Here is a 26,928-nt window from a genome sequence, read left to right as displayed (position 1 = left end):
TTAATTTTCCTTAAGGCCCTTACGGCGTGGTTCGGGTATCCACCGAGATATGAGAGAGGCAGGACTCGTTTCCTTTCCTTAAGACATAATGTCTTTTCATTCTCCTTTCCTTACGGCACGGTTCGGGTGTCCATTGAGATATGAGAGGTTCCTCACGCACTGCTTGTCTTTTCTTTATTTTTTTATTTGTGCAGTGTGTGACTTCACTACTTTCGGGTGTACACCAAGGTATGAGAGACAGGCATTTCCTTTCCTTAAAACCAATTTTCATTTCATTTAACTTTCCTTAAGGGCGCGGTTGAAGGTATCCACCGAGATATGAGAGAGACAGGCGTCGTTTACTTTGCTTAAAACCAATTTTCTTTTCATTTTCCTTCACTTACGGCGCGGTTCGGGTGTCCAGCGTGACGTCACGCAGTTCGCGCATGCGCACCTGTGGCATTTTTTGACGACGGGGCCCACGCTAGCCTCGGTGTTGACTAGCCTAGTGAAGCTTTTCGCTGCACAAGGTGAATGAACTTGCATGCAGAATGAAAAGTTAAATTTACGCGTGCTTTAAAATTCGCATCGCCTATCAGCGTAGCATTGAGATTCCAAATATCGCAGCGAGTTTGAAACTTAGGGACGGCTGAATTCACCAATATACACAATATCCACGTTGTGATCAGAGAAAGACACTGAATTTAAGCAACGCAAGATGCGTCTGGTAAGAAGAGCCGAAGATACTTAGGTCCCGTCAAGACGGCCATGCGAATTTCCTTGGGCATGCGTACAGGAACAGGACGTTGGTCCAGATAGCCCAGTGTTTAGTAAACCTGCGATTTCATTGACACTAGATAGCGCCGCCGCACTCCTGTCGTTACTTTTGCTCGATGCAGCTTGATCACTAGGGTTACACGTGCACTTAAAGTCCGTCATCAAAACGACGTCGCGCTCAGATTACAGAACACCGAGGTTCAAAAATGAAATTACTGTCTTTGGCTGATCACAGAAATCGAAGACGTTAATCAACCGCCGCAACTCGCCATGCATCCGAAAGTCGCAACATGTGAAGCGCCCCTCCGTATGTGCTAAGCACACAAGATCAGAATAGGACGCGCTCTTTTCAAATCCTGGAGACAACCTGCTGAAAGACCCACGCAGTGTGACACGCAAGCACTGTAATCTGCTAAAAAAGGCCGGAGGGCTCAATCTCTCGCGAGTCATCACTCTCTATCTTGTTCTCCTGTACAGCGACACAGGCGAACCGACGGCCCGAAATAAAGGCGGCGCGGTTGTGACTTTTTTTGCCGAGTACGGAGTCCACAGACATACACAGCAGCGAAGTTTAGTTGCTGAGCAATCGCCACGATGGACTACTGGCGTTTAAATCGCGCATCTGTGATGCCATACAAGGAATGAGAGGGCGAGGCCTCTCTTGAGCCCATGTAACAAATGAAGGCGGGCTAGTTGGTGGTTGACAAAGGAGTGCATATTGCAACCGCGCAAAACGACGAGGGACGAAGAGAGGAAAGCACAGGACAAGACGCGGAACTTCAACTAAGGTTTACTGCAGGTAAAACCACATTTATGCAAGATTCATAATCACACCTGATAAACAGCCGACGCCATCGCATTATACAGGCACGTGGGCGCGCGTAGCACAAGTTAGCATCTAGATAGTTGAATTCTTTCTTGGATAACGATACTGATGTGGGTCTGATGCAAAGGCAATTTTTTTTTTAGAAAGAATTCAACTGTCTAGATGCTAACTCGTGCCACGTGCGCCCACGTGCCTGTATAATGTGATGGTGTCGGCTGTTTATCAGGTGTGATTACGAATCTTGAATAAATGTGGTTTTCCTTGCAGCAAACCTTAGTTGAAGTTCCGCGTCTTGTTTTGTGCTTTCCTCTCTTCGTCCCTCGTCGTTTTGCGCTGCTGCAGTATGCACTCCATTGCCTCTCTTGAGGCAGCACACTTTCTCTTCCATCTTGAGCAGCGCGATGTCTTGTTCTTGGATGCTTTGCGGCGGGGCTTATGCGTGGCAGGAACAATGTCCTACGTTTCCTCCGAAGATCGAGAAGCTATTGAGGCACACCATTTCGCAGCCAAATTCTCGCAGCATGTGTCTTTATTAAGAGCATTCCCGAGGCTGCTGTACACAGCGCTGGTTTTAAGGCTCTTCAACGGTGCCTCTACGCAGCCCACCAGATTCCACAGCAAAACACAGCCTAAGCGGTGCCGCATCAGGCCCAACTCCACTACTCGGGAACTCAGCAATTACCTCACATCTCGATCGGCATCCGAACCGTGCCTTAAGGGAAGGGAGGAAGGTGGGAGTGAAAGAAATAGAATATGTAGTAACATATGTGACAACCCGTTTCTACCCCAAAGTTAGTAAGTACTACTAACATTTTTCTAATAGGACTGTTGCCGTAACTGCGCTTTACGTAACACATCTCGGGATATTCGGTAATATCAGAGCGCATCGGATATTCGGTAATACTAGCCGTAGTGGAGGTCTCCGGAGTAATTTCGACCACCTGGGGATCTTTAACGTGCACCCACTTGGCACAGCACACGGGCGCGTTTACGTTTCGCCTGCATTGAAACGCGGCATGGCGCTGCTGTTTACAACCATGTCACTCTGCCACAAGATAACAGGGCGTCCCGAATGTACACACCCTCCAGAGGTTATGGAAGCCAGAGGAGTCTAATGTGGGCGACCTGGCTCTGGGCCAAATCCATGTTGCTTCATGGCGAATAAAAGGGAACCTAGTGTGCGCGTTACCTAATCATTTGCATGCAGTCGTAAGGAGTGTCATTAGACAAGAAGGAATCTTTAATGAATCTCGCAACAGAGCTCACAATGAGACAGTGCCTTCGAACTCAAAGCACGTGAGTAGTCTTGAGTGCCTTCGGTAATATTTTGGTGCTCTTGAAACCAGGGCACTTTCTGCGCACGCGTCGCATTTTCCCCACCGTGCATGCGTACGTGCATCAAGTCTGTGGCACATGCAACAGCTCTGTGTTTAACGACAAGCTGGCCCATATGTACTCGTACAAAGGTAACAAAGACCCGCCGACCCTGCAAGATCTACCGCACTCAATAGCCTTATCATATATGAACCGCCCGTGGTCCGCTTTCGGTGACTTTATCCTGTTACGGAGCAAAGTGGGACCGAAGAGTTTTTTTTTTTTTTTGACGTTGCGACAGCGAAGTCGCAACCCCAGCTTTTGCGAAGGAAGCTTTCCGACGCCAGCCCATAAATCGTTGTTGCCGTCTTTTCCACTGTCGTTATCTATATCCAGTGCTGCAGGTTCTTGCGCGTTTAGCTGCCTTGGAGCAGATGGGCAATGAGTCACACGCAATCAGCTTCACGCTGTGTTGTCGCACCACAGGTGGTGGCTGCAGAAGCGGAAGTGTATGTTCCCGCTGACATAAAAAAAGAGAAACTCAGCTGACTCTTCTACCTGCTGATAACGAATTGCCAGCATGGATGAAAAACACAACCCCTGTAGACCGGTTTTGAGCTTAGTCATAACCATGTTTTCTTTTTCGGGATTGCACTTGTGTATAAATACAAGAAGGTAAAAGTTGGAAGTTAACTAAAAGTCCGTCCTTGTATGTTGTATTCCTTAATACGCATGGAATTGCGCAAATAGCGAGAGCATGCTTCTAGGTCATTCACTTTTTTTTTTAGAAACCATTCGCTGGAGATTCGACATTAATTTACTCGTTTGCTCGACGAGTACATCCTTTATAGCTAAAGTCGAGGAATATTTGAGTATAAGTTTCATTTCTTTCTCTCTTTTAGAATATTGGGGTGCTCTGTTCCAGACTGGTTCGTGAGAAGCCACTTTGGCAGCGCTGTGCTGAGGTCCAGAGGTACGCTGCTGACAGGCTCTGTTCATTTTAAATCAAATATTGCCACGAGTGTTCGGAACGTACGTTTTGTCACTTGTGCGCTTATTTTACCTCCGCAGGCAGCTAAGTTGTCTGCTACGCGCTCCTGCCAGCTGCGACTTAAGCGTTCACGACCAATGCAGATTGCGCGGTGCGTCATGTGCGATGTTCGAGTCAGTTATCGATGATGCGCTCTAGTATTACCGAATATCTCGAGATGTGTTAAGTAAAGCGCCTATACGGCAATAAGCTGCGCTCATAGAAAAAAGTAGTAGTACTTACTAACTTTGGGGTAGTAACGGGATATCACATATGTTACTACACTGTTAGTTAACTCCAGCTAACTGTTAACTGCGGTTGGTAAATGGAAGGTTAGTAACAGTTACTAACCCATTGAAAAAGCAACGGCTGCAACCTGCAGTTAGTGATGGGAAGCTAGTAGTATTTCTAAGAAAAAATGGAAACTTTTGCATATGTTGCCGGTTCTTCGTCAGGTATCCTGGTGTGGCTTGTTAAATTTCTGCATGCTAGGATAATAAAGAAAGCTGCATAGTCAATTTTACTAATTCCAGAAACTAGTCAGAGCTATCATATCATGCGGGCCCTAAATAACGCATTTGGTTTAGGTTTAATGACATTAGTTTTGCCAATGATGTTAGGTGATGGCATAAAACAACCTTACCGGCAACACCGCCTTCCCTCTGCGTGCCCGCTACGGTACAACCTGCATCACTCGTCCGGCGGCACTGGTTGCTCCTGGCAAGGACACGCGGGTGCGTGCACCTAAATCCCTTTCACATGCACATGAAGGCACCTGTTTCATAAATTACTGGGCGTCCTCAAACAGCTCCTCGGACCGTTCGGAGCAAGTCTGCCTGCTGCTGCAGTGTGGCGCGCCGACGATGCTCGGTACTTGTCGTTTCTTGGTTTATTGGTTTATAGCGTTTAACCTCCCACAGCGACTCAGGCTATCAGAGACGCTGCAGTGAAGGTCTCCGAAATGTCGACCACCTGGGGTTATTTAACGTGCACCGACAACGCACGGTACACGGACCTCTAGAATTTCGACTCCATCGAAATTCGGCCGCCGCGGCCGCGATCACACCCGCGTCTTTCGGGGCAGCAGCCGATCGCCGTAACCACTGAGCAACCGCAGAGGGTTGTTGTGGTTTGGGTGTGAGGGATAGCCACAGTGATGATTTTTAGCTTGCGGCAAGAAGTGACCGCTCTGCGTAGGCGGGCGGCAGTACTTGAAGGTGTCTCTTCCGGCCTGGCATCTCGGATGCCTCCAAATTTATCCGCCGCAGCTAATTCTAAATAAAATTGTGCTTATTACAGGAAACTAATTATAGATCTGTATTCCAGCAATCCCAAGGACGTTATTATGAGAAATGCATGAAACTATTGAATTTAAACACTTGCAGTATCGTAAATAAGACAGTCCAGCGTGAATCTGTTGTTTTATCTTGTAGTCTACATAGAGTTGTAATTACTGAGACATGGCTTAACATTACAACCAGCAAAGACGTTCTCATCCCACCTACCTACAAAATTTACCTCATGAATAGGAAAAAAAGAGGAAGTGGCGTAGCTGTAAACAGTAAAACTGGCATTGAAATCAATATTTTAGAGCAAATCCTTAGTAACGAAACTCTCTGCCTTATACTTATCCTTTTTTGAACATCCTTATCCGGTATTTTAAGGGTATGAGCTCCCAGATTCGGCATATGATTTTTTAATGCAACGTAAAACGAACATGGAAAAATTCAGCAGCCAAGAACCTATTATGACCGAAGGCAATGCTGCAGGAAAGAATATGTTTAGAGATATTTAGAGATAGAAGGGAATAGCTGCGAGCGCCACCGAGAACACGGCCAGAACTTCGTTGTCGTCTTCGTCTCCTCGCACTTGTTCTCTCTCTCATTGTCGTCGTCGTCTACCCTCTTCAATATTAACCTTCCTGAAATGGATTGATTTGCTTGAAATCGGGTTTCGTTTTACACTACTCTTCTATTGTAGTGTTTGGTATTATGTTTCGTCACAATACACTAGAAGTTATGCAGCAGCCAACACGCGTTACCGCTTCGTCGTGCTCACTTCTTGACGTTGTTTTTATTCCTCGCCCTATAGATGATTACGATGTTTCAGTTGAATGTGGTATATGACACCTGAAAATTGTCTCCGTCACTTTTACCCTGCATTGTACTGGACAAAATCACGGCTCTGCGCTCAAAACTGTTCTAGAATATAGGCAATCTGACGATGCAAGCGTAACAGACTACCTAGAGTGTCACCTTGATAATTTCGCTGATAGCGACGTTGACTCGTAATGGAAGAAGTTTAAATTTAAAATTGTGCTTCTGCTTTGAACCATCGCGGTGGCTAAGGGGTTATGGCGCTCGGCTACTGACCCGTAGACGCGGGTACGATACCAGCCGCGGTGGTCTAATTTCGATGAAAGCGAAATTATAGAGGCCCGTGTACTGTGAGATATCAGTGCACGTTAAAGAAGCCCAGGCTGTCGAAATTTCCGGAGCCCTTCACTATAGCGTCCCTCTTAGACTGAGTGGCTTTGAGACGTTAAACTCCTAGAAACGAAACCATAAACGAGCTTCTGCTTTGATCATTCAGTCCCCCAAAATTAAAATAAATGACTGCTAAATGTAATCCATGAATAACAGAGAATACAATAGATTTAGAAAGGAAAGCGAATCGCGAAAGGAAAAAGCGCACTGCTTCACATTGATCGCAATACTCGTCTCGCCCTGTCAGAGGCTATTAATTCATCAGAAGATCTTTATTTGAACACTACCCAGCCTAATTTTATTAAATCATATCCTAAAAAATTCCGGATGTCTCTTAGCGAAGAAGACTGTTAATGAAATGTTACATGAAGATGACCCAATAAAAGATCCTGAAGTTATTGCATTACAATTCAATTACCATTTTAGAACTGTCTTTTGTATTTCTTGACCAGTTTTAAATACACCTTGTGATATTCCTGACAATAACATTACTGCCTGTGAGAGCATAGTTAACATGCTCTTAAGGATGGAAGCGAAATCGCCCTCAGGATGGTGAAATATTGGTGCGAAGCTTTGCACTGTTTGTTCATCCTTGAAGGCTGCCGGAACGCTCCTTTCTCGCTTTCGTTGTGATGCAAGACGCGACCAGATTTATCTCTATTCATCGGCTCCAGGCGGAGCCGAGTCTACGTTGTTTCAGAATGTTCTGGTAACCTTGCACGCTCTATCTCGGACGGTCGCTATCAGCTACACGCTGGGGTTCCTCAGTAGTCTAGGGGCTCGACTACAGAGCTCAATGACGTGGCTTCGTTTCCGGATGCGGCGATCGCATTTCGATGGAGTAGGAACGAAATAGGCACCCGTGTGCCGAGAGGTTGCTCGGGAAGAACAACATGGGTCGCATTGTCATACCGGTGGCTGGGTGAGAAACAGCCACCAGTCAGTGTGGTGGCGTATCGCTTAACCACGGCGCCACTGCACTGGGACATTATCCCAGTAACCCTATCGCGTCATTCCTTAAGGGGGACCTTAAATGCCCCTCCAATTGAAGAATGAGCACATGCTTTCGATCGTCTACTCGGTTTCACTACTCTAAACCTCTACCTCTTATTCAAGCAAGAACCTTTCACTACGGCGTAACGGAGAGCTGATGCGTCTGTTTTGGATATGAAATCACATATATTGTCACGTTGTAGTGACGGCAGTGCAGCGGTCAGGAAGACACCAACCAGTCTTGGAAACGAAGCTCTTTATTTGGGCTGACTTGCGCCCAAAAAAGAACTGAGTCACTCGACGGCGGCGTAAGCAACAAACGTGCTCGTCAGTCGTCGAACTACGAATGTCCGCCGCTCGCGGCATCGCTCAATTTAAAGGCGGCAAGGAAACTTCCAGATAACAAGACAAGATCTTCTACAGTAGTCTAGAAAAACCTAGATGCAGCCTTTCATGGCTGCGATCAATCGAGATTAGTCTGGTTGCGTCTCGCGTCACGAACAAAAGTGATAACAACCCTTTCCTGCAGCCTTGAGCGTGAACGAACAAACACTACAATGATACGTGGCATTACCCCCCTTCCAAAGAAGCATCGTCGCGATGCTTTAAAATGAAATTAAACACGGAGAATGCTTCGAGAACTTAGAGTCCTTTAGCGTTCCTAATAAGGTGTAAGGGCAGCGGTAAAAGCTTCAAGTCTGGCCGTGTCGTCGTCGCCGTCGGTGTTGTCGTCGTATTTGTCGTCGTATTTGTCGTCGTCGTCGTAGGGATCGTCGTCGTCTTAGGGATCGTCGTCGTCGTAGGGATCGTCGTCGTCGTAGGGATCGTCGTCGTCGTAGGGATCGTCGTTGTCATAGGGGTCGTCGTTGTCGTAGGGGGCATGGTCTTCTGTTTTCGTCGATGGAGGATCTTAGTTCTTGCGCTCAGAAGCAACATCACCTCCAGAGGCTGCTTTATTCAGTTTAACCTTCGGGGGCTGGGGAAGCGTCCACGCACTGCGTAGCCTCGGCTAGGAGATACCTAGCGCGGTGACGATGGCGACGGAGAACGCGATAGGCGCCTCGGCGATGAGTGTCCTTCCCGACGCAAAAAATCCTCGATTTCGGCTGGTCGCTGGCCGGGTCGGTTTCGTGGGGCGTCGTAAGGGAACCCTCGGATGCCCATTCTCCTGTATGAGCAGTACCGGAGAATGTGACCGGCTTCTCCGCAGTGGAAGCATTGTGGGCGGCGCTGGTCGGGTGTTCTCCACTCGACGCATTTCCTCGGCCGTGTACGACGCTCGTAGGACGGGCGAGTTGGGGCGAGAGGGCGGCGCTCCAGCGCAGCTGGCTAAGGGCGATAGGGGCTTGGGTCCCGTCGTCGAGGTCCAGGACGGCGCACTGCTGCGGCGTAAGTCATGGCTGGAGGCTCCAGAGGCTGCGTGGTAGACTGGAGTCAGGTCTTCCGGCGAATAACTCAAATAGCTGGCGTCACGACTTGCAGGGGTTGTCCGGTACCTGGAAGGCTACCCAGCACCTCCACCAGATGTCACGTTGTAGTGACGGCAGTGCAGCGGTCAGGAAGACACCAACCAGTCTTGGAAACGAAGCTCTTTATTTGGGCTGACTTGCGCCCCAAAAAGAACTGAGTCACTCGACGGCGGCGTAGAAAGAGAAGTTTATTTTTTCTGTTTTAACATAGAAAATACAAAACAAAACAGATGAACTTAATGCTCTGATCAGTCAAGCACATGCTCAGTGACGCAGCACTGAGCACGTCAGTAATGCAGTAGAAATGCCGATACTCGACCGCCGCGCAGGACGATAAAGTATGTCGACCATTTGCGCAAGAACTCAGCCTCGCTCATTGACAGAGCGTCCATGCATGCTTGTTCAAAGAGGCGCGTGCGCAGGCGCTGCAACATTGGGAACATTGTTCTTTGCGGACGCCCATTTAAGGATGCCACTCCACGCTGCCGCCACAAAACGAACATGCCGACACACAAGAGCATATTTTGAAACACTTCGGGAGAACTAGTGCGCGCTTCCAGGCGGGTTAAAAACATGCGTGACACTAATGTCCAAAAGGTGCGCGCAACTACACACTCAAACATTGCGTGCTGCAAAGTTTCAAGCAGACCGCACTGCGGGCATCGGGCGGAGGGCGCCACGCCCCACGCCGCAAGGCGGTCTCTTGTGGGCAGGACCCGCCAGCCTCGCAGCCAGCCGAAGTCCCTGACATCTGCAGGAAGCGTAGCTGAGGTCAGTTGGCGCCAGCGTGCCCGTCTCGTTTTCTGGAGTTGTTCGCAGGTCAGCGCAGCGACCGTTAGTGCTTCACACATCCTGGAGGGCGGGGTTTCATCAACATCCAGATCGGGCACGCTGGCAGTCAACGACGTCAGTGTGCGACGCACATTAACGAAAAATGCCGGGGGCTGCTCGGCTGTAGGGCCAACCACGTGTTGTGAAAAAAACTCGTTACGCGCTGTACCCAGAAAGTATGTGAGGAGTGTTCTCCCGGGATAGTCTTGGGTTGCGTACAAGATCTCGTACTCCTCGCAAGGCGAGCACATTGCACATGGTGCGGATACAAGGTATACCAAACCCACCCATGTACGATGGAAGGCGCATGAACATTCGTGACACAAGTTCGGTTTTGCCCGCCCAAACGAAAGAGCCACAGGCCGAGGTTAGCCTGCGCGCAAACGTGCGCGGTGGGTTTGCGACGCGGGCGACAAAAAAACATGCGGCTAGGATTGTGGACTTAACTATATAGCAGCGCTCTGCCATTGAAAGGCGGAAAGTTGACGCCACCGAGAGGCGTTTCTCAGCGTTCGTGCGGAGGTTAGTCCAGGTTTCGCGGGCTACTTCTCCGCTGGCGAGGAATACTACTCCCAGGACTTTCACTCCCTGCACCCACTCCACCTCGCCCGCAAAGTTCGGTGGGAAGGTGCCAAACCTTAGTGCCTTGCTTTTTACCCTGTTCAATAGGGCCCCAGATATCTCGCTGTACTCGAGAAACAGCCGCGAAAAAGCGGCGTAGCTATCCTCGTCCTTGAGGAAAAGCGACACGTCATCGGCGTAGGCCGATACCTTGATTTGGCCCTGGCCAGGCAGAGGGAAGCCGCGTATGGATAGGCTGTCGTTAATGCGCCGGATGAGTGGATCCAGGCATAACACGAAGAATGTTGGGGAGAGAGGGCATCCTTGCCTTATGCCCCTGGTGACTGAGAAGGGAGCGCTCTGGTGGCCGTTTACGGAGAGGCGAGCATTCAGGTCTGCGTAAAGTAAGCGCAGCCTGCTGACAATTTGCGGAGGGAATCCGAAGGCTTCAAGGACTCCGAACAGATACGAGTGTTCCACCCGATCGAATGCTTTCGCCTGGTCTAGTGAAACAAAGCACCCGCTGAAGCCCGTCCTGCTGGCAAATGTGAACAGGTCTCTAGTGAGTGCCAATGCATCAAACACAGAGCGGTCAGGGACGCTGCTGGTTTGAGCCCGGTGGATTAGGTGAGGTAGGATCGTCCGCATTCTTGTGTTCAGTAAAGATGTGACTATTTTGTAATCTGCGTTTAAGAGGCTTATGGGCCGCCATGCTTGCGGGTCGGAGGGGTCACCGCCCGCTTTCGGAATGAGTATGATGCGACATTCGCGGAAAGAGTTTGGACGTAACCCATCCGCGAGGAAGCCGTTGACCATCTTCAGGAGCGCTCCTTGGATCTCGTAAAAAAAGTCTGAATAAAAACTTGTTGGAATGCCGTCTGGACCGGGGGCAGAGGCTGCATTCATACTCTGCAGGATGGCGTGTAGCTCTTGGCTTGTGGCTGGTGCGCAAAGGTTTTCATGCAACTCTTCAGCTACTCGTGGCAAGTTTCCAAAAAAACTTTGTAGAAGCCCGTCATAGCCATCCTGAAGATGTAGCCAACTGTCCGTAGAGAACAGGTTCGAAAAGTGGCTTGCGAAGATCGTGCAGATATCGGCCGTGGTTTTGCTTTGGGTGCCGTCTGGGAGTGTCACGAAAGGCACAGTAGCGGCAGCGAATTCCTCTGCCGTGCCTGCGCGTACGTGTCGTAGTACAGCCGGGTCTGATATCGGCCGCCCGAGCTGGTGTGCACGACTAGCTGCCCGTGATGACTGGCAGAGCAACACGTGGTAACGTGCTTTAAGTAGACTCAGGTAATCGCTCATGGCAAAGGTTAAGGGTGCTCCCCTTTGCACTATACGGATGCGCTTGAGGGTGTCATTCAGTGCATGAGTTACCCGCCGTCTGCGGTCTTGACCGGCCGCCACCAGAGTTGCCTGCCAACGAGCCTTGAGTGTGTCCCATCAATCAGTCGCAACGAAGCTCTTGCACGATGCTGCCAACGCCGTACGCAGCGACGCCACGCTTTCCGGGTCCGCCAGTAGGCTCGTGTCCATGCGCCACGTAACAGTACGTGGGGTGTCCTCACCAAAGTCGAGCCTGACTGACAAGGGGTGGTGATCGGAAATCACCGGCGTGCCTGCAGGGAACGCGAGAACTTCGCAGCTAACGACAAACGAAGCGAGCTCTGGTGGAAAATAGAATTTGTCTATCCGACTCGCTGACTGTGCTCTCTCAAACGTCGCTCCAAAGGCATCCCCGTGAAGCTGCACCCACGCGTCAGACAAGCGGAACTGAGTCACGAGATCGCGGAGCGCGGGGGCACCGCAATAACGGCGACCGTGACCCTGTCCGCGGACGTCACGGTCGATGTTAAGTACACAATTGAAGTCACCGACGATGAAAGTGGGGTAGGGATCAAGGAGGAATGAGTCGAGGCGCTCAAAAAAATCAGAACTACTAGTCCGCCGTGCTGGCGCATATACAACCAACGCACGTACCCGCCGCTGGTTTAGTGTGAAGTCGACCGCAAGAGTGCGGCCGTCCAGCCCGAAAGTGCAATGAGCACCCGCGCGCAGGCAGGGGTTTACAAAAACGACACCAACACCGCACATATGAAAATCAGTCAACGAAAAATAAGCAAAAACAGAAAACCGGGTGGTGAAATTCAGCACATCAAGTGAAGTACGGAAGTTGCATTCCTGTAAAAACAGGATGTCGACGCCCCTAGCCCTGGCAAAGTGCATCACCTCTCTCTGTCTGTCTACGGATTGAAATCCCCGAACATTCAGGGAGAGGAGATGCACAACCGCCATGACTGCCAAGAGCACCGACGGCATAGCATACAACCTAAAGAGCGCTGCCATGGGCGGCGCTTGGCGCGCGCGGCACTTTTTTGCTAGAACGTTCGTTAACAGTCCCTTCGGATTCCGATGATTGGGGGTGGGCACGTTTGAAGTCTGGTCGGGAAAAGTCCATGTTTTCGGGGCCGTCGGCGCTTGTGGCCTCGCTCACCGGTTGCTGCGTGGTCTTGGCGACGCTCGCAGCTGAAGCCGATGCCGACGCCAGGGTCGCCGATGGGAGGGTGTGGCTGGCTGGTGATGGGAAGCGCGCGTCGTCCGCACCTCCAGGAGTCATCGGTCCTGACGTCAAGTCGCCTGTCAGGCGAAGCGGCGTGACTTTGTCCGGTACGTCCACCAGGTCGCCCGACGCCACGCTCGACTCATCGCCGCTGCTGCTCTCGGTGTTGAAGGAAGCTGTGCGGGGTAGCGGCGGCAAGGGTTCCGAGAAAACAGCACCGAACGGCTCCACCTCGTTTGAAGGCGACCCCTCGAGCTGCTCCTTCACGGGCACCTCCGTCGCGGGGGTGGGCTCGGGCTCCCTCGGGCTGCTGGTCGTAGGGACCACGTCGGCAACAGGCGTCCGGAGGGTTGGTGTGCTCCGTGTTTCCGTGGCCACGTTGTCTTTGCTCGGGGCTTTCCTCGAGGCGGCGGCCGCCGCATACGACCGTGGCCGCAGGCAGTCCGCTGTGGCGTGGCTTCCACCGCAGCGCCTGCAAGCCGCTCCGCATCCTGCCGTGTCGTGGCCGAACACCTCGCAGCGAGCGCACCGCGGCGTTCGACACGCCGCGCCGATGTGGCCGTCCTGCCCGCAGCGGGAACACACCTTCCGGACGCCTCGGTAGTCAAACATGACGCGGTGGCCCTGGACGGTCAAGAAGTTCGGCACCGCCTGCTTCATCTCGATCCGGACCACGCGCGTCCCGTTGCCGACGTGACGACGGCCCTTGAGGACGGGGTGGGTGATGTCCAGCACCTTTCCGTAAGAGGACAGTGCTGCCGCCTGCGCCGCGTCTCCCACGAACAGCGGCACACGAAAAGCCGTCACGTGGACCACGGCGGGTCCCACGCAGGCTACTGGGACGGAAGTGCCATTCACGTTGAAGGCGCCTTCCACTAGCATTTTCTCTGCCGCCGCAGCCGAGGCCATGGCGACGCAGAACTTCATGCCTCCATGGTGTTGGAGGCTCTCTAGCCCTTTCGGGCCGACAACCGACTCGATGCCGTCGACGATGTCGTCAGCCGTCGCGTCGGAAGTAACTACGAACTCGAAACAGTGCGCCTTTGGGGGCGGCGCACGGAACACCGGAGGTGCAGCAGGTCCCGGGCCTCCCATGACGTCACGGGTGGCCGGCTGGGCTGCTGCTTGCACGAACTTCACACAGTTTGCCCGAGCACCGGCAAAGGCACGGCGCCTGGGCGGGGAGGCTGGTTGCGGAACCTCCGGGCCGCAGTGGATCCGGGGCCCGCCTGCACTTGTCGAAACTTCTCACGAAGCCAGCGCCGAAAAAAACTTCGCTGGTTCTGGACGAGCTCGGGCAGCGACAAACGTGCTCAGCGGTCGTCGAACTACGAATGTCCGCCGTTCGCGGCATCGCTCAATTTAAAGGCGGCAAGGAAACTTCCAGATAACAGGACAAGATGTTCTACAGTAATCTAGAAAAACCTAGATGCAGCCTTTCATGGCTGCGATCAATCGAGATTAGTCTGGTTGCGTCTCGCGTCACGAACAAAAGTGATAACAACCCTTTCCTGCAGCCTTGAGCGTGAACGAACAAACACTACAATGATACGTGGTAATATCATGAAAGAAATGCTAGTGGCGTGGTTCTGTTAACTCTTCGTGAAGAAGAAAACAGGCAGCGTTTCCGAATAGCCCTGAATATTTCGTCCCCGCCATCTGTACGTTTGGAACTGAGCACGAATCGACACAAAAATAGTAGTGCGAGTAGTATAACGTGAAATAGAGGGAAACATTGCAGACTGGCCTACACTGCGCACTATAGAGAGAAGGGGGATATCGCGCGATGGAAATTAGGGCTCCTTCACAAAATGGTGCTTTGCTAGAGTGAATGTAAATTTAAAGTTAAATGGTTTCTCGTCGTTATTCATTCTTTACCTAGCCTTGCGACTTTTTCCAACGTCCTCAACGGAAGGAACAGCGCCCTAAATTGCTGCTCAAACGATTTCTTTCTTCATTATCTAACTATGGAAGAGAACATGATTTCTGAAAGTGTTAGTAAAAATTACCCATGAAACTAGAAACAGCTTATCAGAGGAGTATTTGGGATGGATAAAAAGCATCACTTGCCATTCATCCAAAGATGCTCCATCAGGTTATTGGCCAGGCTAACTCCAGCTTGGTATACTCTATCACCTTCGAGGTCATCTGTCTTGGTGTCGGCGTAGAAAAGCAGCAACTTGTCGGCGTACTTTCCCCCTTTGATTGACGTGTCAAAAGCGAAAGAGAAAAGGAAACAGTTTTAAAATACATCGGGGAAGCTTTGTCAGAAATTGGAAGTGTTTTCCTTATATTTGTGCTATCAGATTTTGATTTGCGTGCAAGAAAAAAGAAATACATTAGAAATAAACAAATGGAAATGTGATCTCCGAATTGCAGTTGTGGGCATTTTACCGTTCGCACATGTGTGCCAAATTCTACAAAAGTCATATGTTCCAAATGCTCAAGCGTAAGTATACTATTCAAACCTAACACTGATGAGGCGAGGCGTAGGTACAAGAATACATAGACGTAAAAAGTGCAGCGCACGACGACTTTCAGGACTATATCAAGTTGTTGTTTTAGCCGTCTTCTGAGGTGGCTAGCGAGACAATAATTAGGACTAGTTGGGTTTTTGGTGGTGCAGGGACTCGCGCTTAAGTAGTTACTAGACGAATGACAAAAATACAAATGATTCAGCACCACCAGTCAAATAGCAATCGCAGAGGTAAGGAGCTTTTATTACATTTGGCACATTCTGCGTCCGCTGCATCAGATCTGGCACTGTGCGCGAAGAAAGGAATGGGTGTGGTGTCAACCGCGGTGCTGCGTTTGCAGCTTGTGTCTGCGGGGTGGTTTATACTACTCATTTACATTCGGGCTGAAGTACACAGCACAGACCGAGTGGTGTCTCAATATCGACAGCTTAGAACATACGGGGCTACATGAACGGAAACACGTAGAAAACACGTGTAAATGAAGTGCCAAATGCTCATGCATAGTCTTCCGCTTGAATTGTGATGATCGCCTGAATTTTTAAAATGTTTATATTGTAAAGCACTGTATGGCTCATCGCCAACGAAACCCGCTGCGTTGACCAGCAGCAGGGTTTTGAGAAACCCGAAATGACGTCACCGTCAGATCTAAGAAAAATACTTTTTTTTTTCGAAGAAGCAGGGAATAAAATGCAGGACTTTCAAATGGCGAGTCGAGCACGCCACCCTTAGGCCGCAAAACGGCGCTGCTTTCTGGGAACATAGGCCAACCTAGGATATCTGCTGCCTTACGACTGTATGCTAACGAGTAGGCTTGATTCTGTTTGTGAGGTTTGGTGTTATGAGGAATGCTAGAAGATATTTATAACGACTGCACAGCTATCATAGGCGTCCATGTACTCAGCAAGAAGTCCTCAATGAGGAGGGGTGTCATGCAGGGAGACGCAATCAAGCCAGTGTGCTATTCCCCGCCTGTTTACAGGAAGTATGGCGAGGTCAGGATTGGGAACAGCTGGGGACAAGAGTTATTGTGGAATATCTAAGTCATACACAATACTGGACAGAATCATTTTTGAGCGGGAAACTGTTTATGAACGCAACTCTTTCTTATAATGGAAACTTTCCCTATAACAGTCGATATATCCGCAGGTTCTGTGACGCAGTCATGCATTTATTTTTCTACTAGCGTTTTTGCTATGATGAAAGTCGATCCTCATTGGTTTTCAATGGGAGTCTCAAGTTTTCAGTGCGTTTGATGAAAAGTTTTTAAAAGAAGGAGTTTGCTACATATCAAAAGATTATATATATTTCATATTTCCCCAAGATTATAAAATAATCAAATTTAAAAAAAAAATTGTGCACGAATACTGCACATAAGTTTAATGAAAGTGTTCGACGGGCAGAGAAGAACGGTGGGTCTAAAATTTAACATGCAGAAAACCAATGTAATGTGCAACAGTCTAGCAAGGGAAGAGCATTTCGCAATTGATAGCGAGGTGCCGGAAGTCGTAGGGGAATATGTCTACTTAGGGCAGGTTGTAGCCGCTTATCCGGATTATGAGATGGAAATAACTAGAATAAGAATGGGGTGGAACGCATACGGTAGGTTCTCTCAGATTATCAATGGCTGTTTACCAATATCCTTCTAGAGAAAAGCATATAACACTTGTATCTTACCGGTACTAACCTATAGGGCCGAAACATGGAGTCTAACTAAAAGGGTTCAGCTTACGTTAAAGACAACACAACGAGCTATGGAAAGAAAAGTTATAGGTGTGACCTGGAGAGGCTGGAAGCGGGCATAGTGGGTGAGAGGACAAACGCCGGTTAATGACATCCTAATGGAAATGAAGAGGACGAAATGGGCTTGGCCAGGGCATGTAATGCGAAGGCAAGATAACCGCCGGTCCTTAAGGGTAACGGAGTGGATTCCAAGAGAGGGCAATCGCAGCAGGGGGCGGCAGAAAGGTAGGTGGGCGGAAGTTTGTGCGGACACCATGGCCGCAGCTGGGAAAGAAGAGGGTTGATTGGAGAGACATGGGAGAAGCCTTTGCTCTGCAGTGGGCGCAGTAAGGTTGCTGCTGCTGATGATGATAAATGAAGATTAACACACTTGAGCCACTCGGGCTATGAGGAACGTCGTAATGAAAGGCTGAAGGTTATATGGACCACCTGGGGTTCCTTAACGTGCACGGACATCGCACAATACACGGGGTTCTAGCATTTGGCATCTATCGCATTGCGACCGCCACAGGCGGCGTTGAACCCACGGCTTTCGGATCAGCGGTCGAGGATCATCACCACTAAGGCACCACGGTGGCTGATGAGTAGGTGCATCATTAGAAAGAAAGTCGTATACGAAGCACGTAAGTAGTGTTAAGTGCCCTCCTTACTTCTTTTCTTTTTGTGCGTCCTTGTGTAAACTTGACCGCAAAACAAAGACTCCACCAAAGGCCAACACTTTTACCGAAGGACATTTACGGGACAAACTCTAAGACTTCCTTTCCTCCGATCACTTCTTAACCTCACATGAGGCCTCCCTTCAGGAAAATATGGAAGTCAGCCTACTCTGGATGTTACCCCCGCTCGACTTCAGGTAAGGAACAGATGCCGGACGTCTGGATTCGAGGGAGCGCGTCGTAACGTTTAACTGAACGCCTTTTCCAAGGTAGTCCGTCGCAGATTTTTTAAAATGAAGTGCTAGTATGAAGACGCATGGTAACTTTGTTCTAATTTTGATATCGCCGAGAAGCACAAAACGACATGGTCTAGCAACAATGGCGCTCTCTGGGTCCGCCCTAGCTGCTGTTATCTTCCGACCACGTTCAGGCCACGCTAGCGTCTCGCTGCTAACCAGCAACAGGGGATAACGGGCATGCGCAAGCCATAATCTTAATATTCAGCGTAGTGAATTGGTCGTCCTGGGCCAGGAGCGATGAAATCGGGCATGAAAGTAGCTTCGAGTTGCCGTTTGCCGACGAAGAACTAAGGAAGCCTTTATTCAAGTCCCCTCATGAAGGAAGCTATCAGATTGACATCAGTTGGCCTCACCACTATGAAAGCTTCCATACTGCTGCAACAAAAACTTCATAATTTGAGCCTATCTTTGCTTCTAGGTATGACTGAGAAATTATTTGTTACATACGGAAAATCTCTACATTTTTAGAAGGTTCTCGCAGCTTTCACCACCAGCGCAATCTAATTCTTACCTTCGTCTTGGTTAAGATGACCCTAGGGTAGCATAAGTGAAAAAAAAAACAGTATTTGTTCTGCTTGACTTCCGTGAGCTCTACTAGAGTCAGCTAAAGTGCGCTTATATAGTAGAGCGGGTATACCAGATGTAGGTCGGTGCCTGAGTTGGGATCGATAGCTTTTTACCCCACGTTTAGAGTGTGTGGTTTAGCAGTCATAAAATTTTAAGGGACAGTGCCCTAAGTGTAATATAAAAGGTTTTTTAGCATTGCAGGAGATGTAATAAATACTAAACTCGGTGTGACCATCTCAGGCGTAGAAAGGTCCATCGCATAGGCGCAAAGAAAGAAGACAAGACTCGACCCGTAATATTGAAACTGCTTAACTACAGAGACAAAACCAAGATCTTATCGAACTGCCGGAAGTTAAAAGGTTCCTCGATATCGGTTAGTGAAGATTTCTCGTTGAGGGTGAGGAGCATACGGAAAAAGTTGTGGTATAGGTGCAAGACAAATCGAGATAACAAAGAAAAAGTTTCATTATTGTATGACAAGATCAAGGTGAACGGCTAAGTTTTTGTCTGGGATGATAGTAAAAATGACAAAGTAGCCATAACAAAAAAAGTCCGTCAGCCAGTTTCAAGAATGGTACAACTTGAGACAAAGAAACAGCTAACAATAGCAAATATAAATGCTCGCAGTATAGTTAACAAAGCAGTTGACTTGGAGGCCTTCGTTATAGAACACGAACCCGATGTGATTACGCTCACGGAAACCTGGTTGTCTTCATGCATTCCCGACGATCATATCTTCCCCCCGGGCTACATAGTACTACGCAAAGACAGGCCTACACGTGGCGGAGGTGTTGCAATTCTAGTCAAAGATAACTTATCGTGTACACTGCTGCCTGCCGTTGATGGTATAGAGGCACTTTGGTGCAAAGTAGCGCCGGACCAAGCCGCATTCTTCGTTGGCACTTTATACCGTCCACCCGACGCAAGCGCAGACACTCTAAACCTGCTTGAGCAGTATATGCAACACCACGTGCCGGCATCTAAAAAGATTATCCTAACTGGCGACTTCAATTTGCCTGGCATATCTTGGGAAACGCTTGACTGTGGGCCCGCAGATAGGAATAGCGCTGATGCACTTCTTGCTTTGATGTTTAATTTTCGGTTGAGCCAAATCATAAATGAACCAACACGGGTTACTTCGACTAGTAGCAGCATCCTTGACCTGACGTTCAAAAGTGACGCTATTCCCTCAGAAAATATTTTATGCGAAATTGCTGAGGGCATCAGTGACCACAAAGCAACTATATGCTCTATCAAACTCTCTACGTGTCGCAAACCGAAAGAAACACAATCCTTGATTTACGATTGGAAAGGTACCGACGATGCGTCTATTCTAGATGATTTAGCCTATGAGTATACAGAATTTTCGATCCTCTCTGCCGACGTCTCAGTTACTGTAAACGACCTATGGAACCGGCTTAAGCTTACAATAGAACAATGCTTGTCGCTCTATGTGCCCAAAAAACTAAAAAAAGTTCGAAAAACAAACCCGTGGATCACCCGACCAATTATTCACCTGAAGCGCAAAATATCGCGATTGAGGAAATCTAAAAACAAGCACCCAGTAATTGCCTACAATAACAAAATGCATGAACTATCACGAGCCCTAAAAAGTGTTGTTAAAACTGCTAAGTATAAATACGTAAACGTCACTTTAAACAACTTTATACGATCAGCTCCTAGTAAGTTCTGGCGCTACCTAAACCCACGCAAGCCCAGACAGAGTGACACACCTGAAATAGAATCGTTACAAAAAGCGAACAGGTTCTCTCATTACTTTAAATCCGTTTTTACGGTGGATAATAGCATAAGGCCTCAATTTTCAAGCCGGCAAAATGGCAACAGTCATTTAGGCGAATTGTTGATAACTGAACCAGGCATACTGTCTTTACTGTTAAACATTGATGGAAAGAAATCTAGTGGCCCCGACAATATCCCCAACCAGTTCCTGAAAAGGTACGCAGAGTGGATGTCCAAATATCTTCTCCTTCTCTACAATAAATCCTTGGATACTGGCGATGTACCCAGTGAATGGAAAGTTGCAAAAGTAATTCCAATTCATAAAACTGGAGACGTTAATAACCCTGCAAACTACCGCCCAATTTCCCTTACCTGTACAGTATGCAAAATCTTAGAGCATATTATACTTAAACACATTGTAACCTATTGTGAACAGAATGATTTACTGAACAATAACCAGCATGGCTTCAGAAAGGGTCTGTCCACAACAACGCAGCTATTGGAAACCATATATGACTTGGCATCGACAATTGACATGCGCGGACAAATCGATATGCTTTTCCTCGACTTTTCAAAAGCTTTTGATCGCGTGTCCCATCCCAAACTCATCTACAAAATCGAAAACGTTCTCGGTACTAATACGACTACTGCCTGGATAACAGCATATCTTTCTGACCGCAAACAGTTTGTTCAGTTCGAAGGATTTTCATCTGAGTGCGTAAAAGTTACTTCAGGGGTCCCGCAAGGCACGGTATTAGCGCCGATTCTATTCCTAATATATATAAATGACATAACAAATGGTATTGACGCTACTGTTCGCATGTTTGCGGATGATTGCATAATATATAAAAACATTAACAGTAAAGAAGACGAGATCACATTAAACGCCGATCTCGAAGTAATATCAAAGTGGTGCCAGGAATGGCAGATGACACTAAATCTAGAAAAAACAGTTGGGATGACCGTGTCAAGGAAAAAAAGAACACTCACTTTCCCGTATAAAATTGGAGATAACATAGTAACATTTGTCGATAAATATAAGTACCTTGGCATAATCATTTCTTCAGACTTAAAATGGGACAAGCATATAGCATACGTAACATCCAAAGCATTTTCCGCTCTTTGCTCATTAAGGCGCTCCATCAATTTCGCCTCACCCGACACAAAATTGCTTGCTTATACATCCCTCGTGCGACCAATTTTAGAATACAGCATAATATGCTGGTTCCCACACACAAATAATTTAATTACCAAATTAGAAAACATACAACGCAAGGCAGTTAGGTTCATCTATAACAAATATCGCCGCCACGAGTCACCATCCGAACTCTCACCCAGGCTGGTCTCAGCACTATTAGTAGTCGCGCCAAGCATACACGCATCAAATATATGTATCTTCTCTTGTCTGGAGCCTTTAAGATCAACAGTGAGAGTTACATCTCCCGCTCAGCTCACCGCAGCACTAGAACACAACACTCCAAGCATTTAATCGAATTCCGGGCACACAGCAACACTTTTAAGTACTCATTTTTCCCCCAAGCTGTCCGTGAATGGAATGCCTTACCTGATGACGTGGTCAAGTGCCCGTCCCTGGAAAGTTTTATTTCAAAGCTGTCAACTGTGCCCTGACTGCAGAATGTTGTCGATTCGTTACTTTTGCCCTCCTGCAATTTGTTTTCTTTTTGTGACTTATGATCTCTGACTGTAGTTTTTTTTTCTTTGTTCCACTGTGCCAACTAGAACTGTATAACAATAATTTAAGTGTACTTTTCTTACTGTTGTTTTCTCCATTTGTATCATATGCCCAAATCCTGCAACAGCCTCAGCATGAGGCTGGCAGTATGTACTAAATAAATAAAATAAAATAAATAAATAAACGATTGAAATGTATAAGGCTTCTAGCTAAAGCTTTCCAGCGGTTTTTTCGCGACCATTTTAAATCAGGCCTTCTTTATTTAGACACGATTAAGGGTCTCTTTCAGCGGTCGTCATCATTGGCGGGGGCAGCGTGTGTGAAAAATCCTCAAAGCATCCAAGGTGGGCCACATAGTTCACTTTACTTTGTGACGTCATCACAGCCTCCCCACCGGATTCACACCAAACGCCCACCTTGGAAGGTGGCAGGAAAAATAATGATTGCTCGCGACAGGCTGCTCAAGTAAAGCAACCTGGGTGTCACCGGGAGCAGCACCTGCCAACGCGAGCAGTGGCGCATCTCTTCTCCGAAGCACCACTGCGCCAGGAGTCATACGTGTTCTCCCAGCCATTTACGAATGTTAAGCGGGGAATAATCCCAATATATGGGAATTAATCCAATATCCATATCGTGCCATACCTTTCCGGTGCAGCTGAACTGCAGTTTTTGCGGATTAAAACTGCAACGAAGTTTAGGTTTCTTCGCAGCTGCTTAGAAGTGCGAAATGGCTGAGCAATAGCGTCATCGATGCCCAGTATTCAGATTTCTGCTGCATTCACCTACGCCTGGCATTGTTTCTTTGAATGCTGCCAAGCAACTCACCTTGAGCCATAACGTCGGTGGCGTTCCCTTTCTTCCTACTAAGCCTCTATGCGCTAGAAATCTACAGCCACCATCGTCGACGCCATCACACGGCGGCTAACAGGGCATTGTGTGCTGCTGAGGAGCCGGAATGATGTCGCGGCTGTGATCAGTGATTACTTCACTATTTTTTAAATATGTTATCCCAAAAAAGTTTCGCGTGCTTTACCAGCAAGTTTAACACTTTTGTTTCATTCGAGATCATTTCAATCTGAAACCTTTTAAGCAATCTTTTCACGAGCGTTCCTAACGTTGCTAATATATAGTCGGATACAACTTAATCTACAGTGAAGCTCCGCCCTCATTCACCGTTCGCGCACAGAATTCCTCTATGACGAAAAAGTAGTCCGCTGCTTAAACGCTTCTTGTTACGTAAACAAGAAGCTTACGACAAGAAAACAAATTATGAGCTCTAGAATTTTGATACATCCCTTAGCAAAAACTAATACGTTTGGAATATACGGTGGGCTATTTAAATTGTATTTTAAACATATTTTGTATTCATGAATGCACTAAAAATACGTAGGAAATACGTTCCTGAAATTTCATGCTTGGTATTCGAAATATATTTTTAAAATGTGCCAAAAATACCTCACTTAAAGCATACTTCGAGCACTTTTCAAATACGTGCAAAAATATGTATGCAGTTTTAGCATCTTGTCAGTGTATTAAAAGTGTATTTTCGGAAATATGAAATTAATTCATCGAAAGTATACTTCAATTCTAGAAAACGGGCAGCCCTTGTAAACGTATATGTATGCAGTTTTAGCATCTTGTCAATGTATTAAAAGTGAACTTTCGTAAATATGAAATTAATTCATCCGAAATATACTTCAATTCTAACAAACGGGCAGTCCTTTTAAACGTCTTTGCACACTTCTAGCTGCCATTGAACAGTCGAGTGCTCGCAATCGCGTTTCGGGAAATGGCATTTGCGTGTCGTCAATGTATTTGAAGTGTACTTCCGTAAATACGCAATTAATTCGTCCAAATAACACTGAAATTCTAGCAAATTGGCAGTCCGCATTAGCATGTTTGCAGCGCACTACAAGCTGTCGTTGAACAATCTAATGCTCAAAATAGAGTTTCGGGATCGCATTTTGGTGCTGGCCATCTATTTAAAGTGTACTTTCGTAAATACGCAATGAATCCGTCTGAAGTATATTTAAATTCTAACAAATGGGTTGTCCGCGTAAACATATTTGCATTACACTTCAAGCTACCGTGGAACAATCTAGGGCTCGAAATGACGTTTCAGCGAAGAGTGAAAACTTTCCCTTTCTTGTCATCCTTTCGTTTATGGTAACTTCTAGCAGGAAGGTGATCACCACTTATACCCCTGCTACAAGGGCGCTTCGAATGCCTTCCAACCGAATGTCATCTAACGATGCTACACGTGTTCTGTCTAAGGGAGTGCTTGAAGATAATATTACGCCAATGAATATTAACCGCATCAGCATGAAATTTCCCCGGGAGTGCGCCGATGAGGACGACTGCACTCATACTGTTGTTTACATCGCTTGTTTACATAACATAAAACGCAATCTGCGCTTTCGTTCTATTAACCAATCTGTTTCCCTTTTTACTGGTTGTACTCGTGCTTGTTTACGCAGTGCGACAATGTGTGGGAAGCGATGATGAGATCGCACGCCTGAGAAAGCCGGGTTGTTGGCATCGCGCAGGACTGGCGCTTCTCGCTTCTTGTCCCGGCTTTCTCCGACGTGACCAGTACTTTTTTTTAAACTACTTTATCCAGAAGTATGTCTGGCGACTGTTATCCACAAGCTAGCGACGGCGACGACTGCTGCTGGCCGTAAAGCACGGCTCGGCAGTCTGGGTCACACAGGCGATTCCCGTTCATCGTACGCGTGCCCTGCGATGTAAGTAATAGTTGATTTCAGGTCACTGTTGCCAAAACTACACCTGGTGACCATTTGCATTCGCTAAAGCTTGTGATTCGCTCTTCACAACCGCCGAAATCACAGATCCAACCCTGCGAAGTCGCTGGGCCTAGTCGTCGCGGAAGGGAACAGAGCAAGCGCTTATCGCTGGTGAGTGTTCAGGTGTGCACACGTGAAATATAGCCGTTCGTTTCGCTCATTTAGTAGCGCGAGCATATACACACCGCCGCCTCATCACCGTGCTCTCGCTCAGCCGCCGACAAGGCTGACCGTCCGCCAACCGGATTCGTCGGTGTCGTTGGCCTGAAAAACGTGTCCCTCTAGAATCATATTATAGTAAACTAGATATTTCACTATAATTACATGCTGTTGTTCAGCGTGATATATACTGTCGTTGTCGGACTAGTGTGACCGCCGTCGTCGTCGTCGCTGTACACTGAAAACGAGCTGAGGCTTTCGAATGCGTTTCGAAAGTGTCGTGCAACACCGCGGCAGTCCGTCGAGTCCGAATGTCATTCCTATTCTCGAATGTCATTCCACTCAATGTCATTCGAACATTTCCGTGTGAGAACGTGATAGCATTATACCAGCAAAAGCGCCTTGGGTACTTCTGGGTCCGAATAAGCCAGCGGAAAGGACCCCGTCTGGCAGGGCAGACCGGCTCCCTTACACACCCATGTATCTGTTAGTTGACAGTTCGACTCCTGACCTGTGCCTGACGCAAGTTTCAACTAGCAATTCCGTTCTCAATTAACCCCAGATTCGAACGCGACCAGTAGGGTACTTCTGCGATAATTTGGCAGCCCACAGTATTTGCGCAAAAAAAGGCCTCACCGCGCAAAATAATGCGTAGCTTTCGTTGGGTATATATACGGCAAGCCAAGTATAGCGCTTGTCGTAGGATTTGCTGTTTGCCGTGTCGCTGTCGTCTTGGTAAGCTGTGTGTAGGTACCTGCCGTTCCCATTCAATCACGTGACCTTATAATATCAGACGCCTGTTGATTAATGATAAATACCCGTGTACGATTTGTTCTCCAGTTGAAGAATTAACCCGTGTCATTCCATGGAGCCGCCCAGTAGACTTTTTTTAAGCCCGAGTAAACATATTTTTAATGTATTAAATGTATATTTTTAGTATATTTCTAATGTATATTTTTATTATATTTTTAATGCATTATAAATATGCTAAGCGGGCAAAAATGCACTTTTCACGTATTTTTAAGAACGTTTAAAATATTATTCCTAGTATACTTAGAAAGCATTCATATTGTAGTTTAAGCATAGGGACAAAAAAATGCGAACTAAATATGAAATTAATACAATACGTTTGAAATGCATTTTTAGCACATCCTCTTTTTCGCTAAGGGATGGATTGTTTGATATAGTCAAACATTAAAGAGCTGATTTCATTTACAGTTTCGATTGGTCAGCGGAATAATACAGGACGCCGCGGACCGCGGCCCACCCAGTGTTAGCAACTGCTGTTTTTTTAAGCTGTATCCTACTATAGTTGTTGCTAAACTAGATCGAGTGAGTGTTCTTTCGACGACAGCCGGCATTGAAGCATCTAAGTTTAAAAAGAGGTTGCATCCTATTAATTGTCGCGTCTCACTTAACGGGCGCTTAATGGAAGATTACACTTTCGACGCTTTTTATAAGTATGTCTATCCGTCTGTTTGTCTGAAGCTTTGGTTGGCACCTAGCAGAATGCAGTAAGTGCCGTAAAGGACATCATAAAGCAGGGGGTAGAAAGCAGGAGAGAAGAAGTCCCTCTCTCCTCTTGCAGAGGAAAGGTGCGAGATGGACAAGACGAGGGTAGGACAGAGAGTAGGACAGGGGCCGAAGGCAGCGGACGAAGTCGGCGGTAGGAAGCACAAGCTAGTTTCGGTTTAAAGTACTTCAGCACACCCTGGTGACTGAAGGAGAACTAATGGCTAAAAATGGGAGAGAACAGAGTTGGCCGTGTTGTCTGAGGCGCCAGAAAACGAAGTGGCTCTTTTTTCGCAGCCAGTGGTTCGAATTCTACTCGGGCATGCTCCTTGATACCATTGCCATGAGAAAGATATGGCGCTCCAAATGGCTTCCACAGGCCGCTATGGGAAGAATTGGAGCTGTCGTTTCGATTAGTCGGACAATAGTGTCGATGAAAGCTTCCTACCCCCGTC

The 26,928-nt window shown here is 47.7% G+C and overlaps 1 protein-coding gene across 2 annotated transcripts in view; it reads right to left on the bottom strand.

Moving 5' to 3' along the window:
• The window catches only part of LOC149327275 (dermonecrotic toxin SPH-like), a 60,579-nt gene that overhangs the window by 15,976 nt on the left and 17,675 nt on the right, over positions 1-26,928 (bottom strand). The window contains exon 4 of one of the 2 annotated variants that reach the window (XM_089565030.1): positions 14,897-15,025. The exons of the other annotated variant lie outside the window; for it this stretch is intronic. Coding sequence (XP_089421156.1) covers positions 14,897-15,025 — 129 coding nt within the window. The remainder of the gene's footprint in view (positions 1-14,896; positions 15,026-26,928) is intronic. 2 annotated transcript variants of the gene reach the window in all.

The sequence above is a fragment of the Amblyomma mixtum genome, chromosome 10, assembly GCF_055824585.1.
Source record: "Amblyomma mixtum isolate Tamu chromosome 10, ASM5582458v1, whole genome shotgun sequence".
Taxonomy (NCBI): domain Eukaryota; kingdom Metazoa; phylum Arthropoda; class Arachnida; order Ixodida; family Ixodidae; genus Amblyomma; species Amblyomma mixtum.
This window is presented reverse-complemented; position numbering and strand designations above follow the sequence as displayed.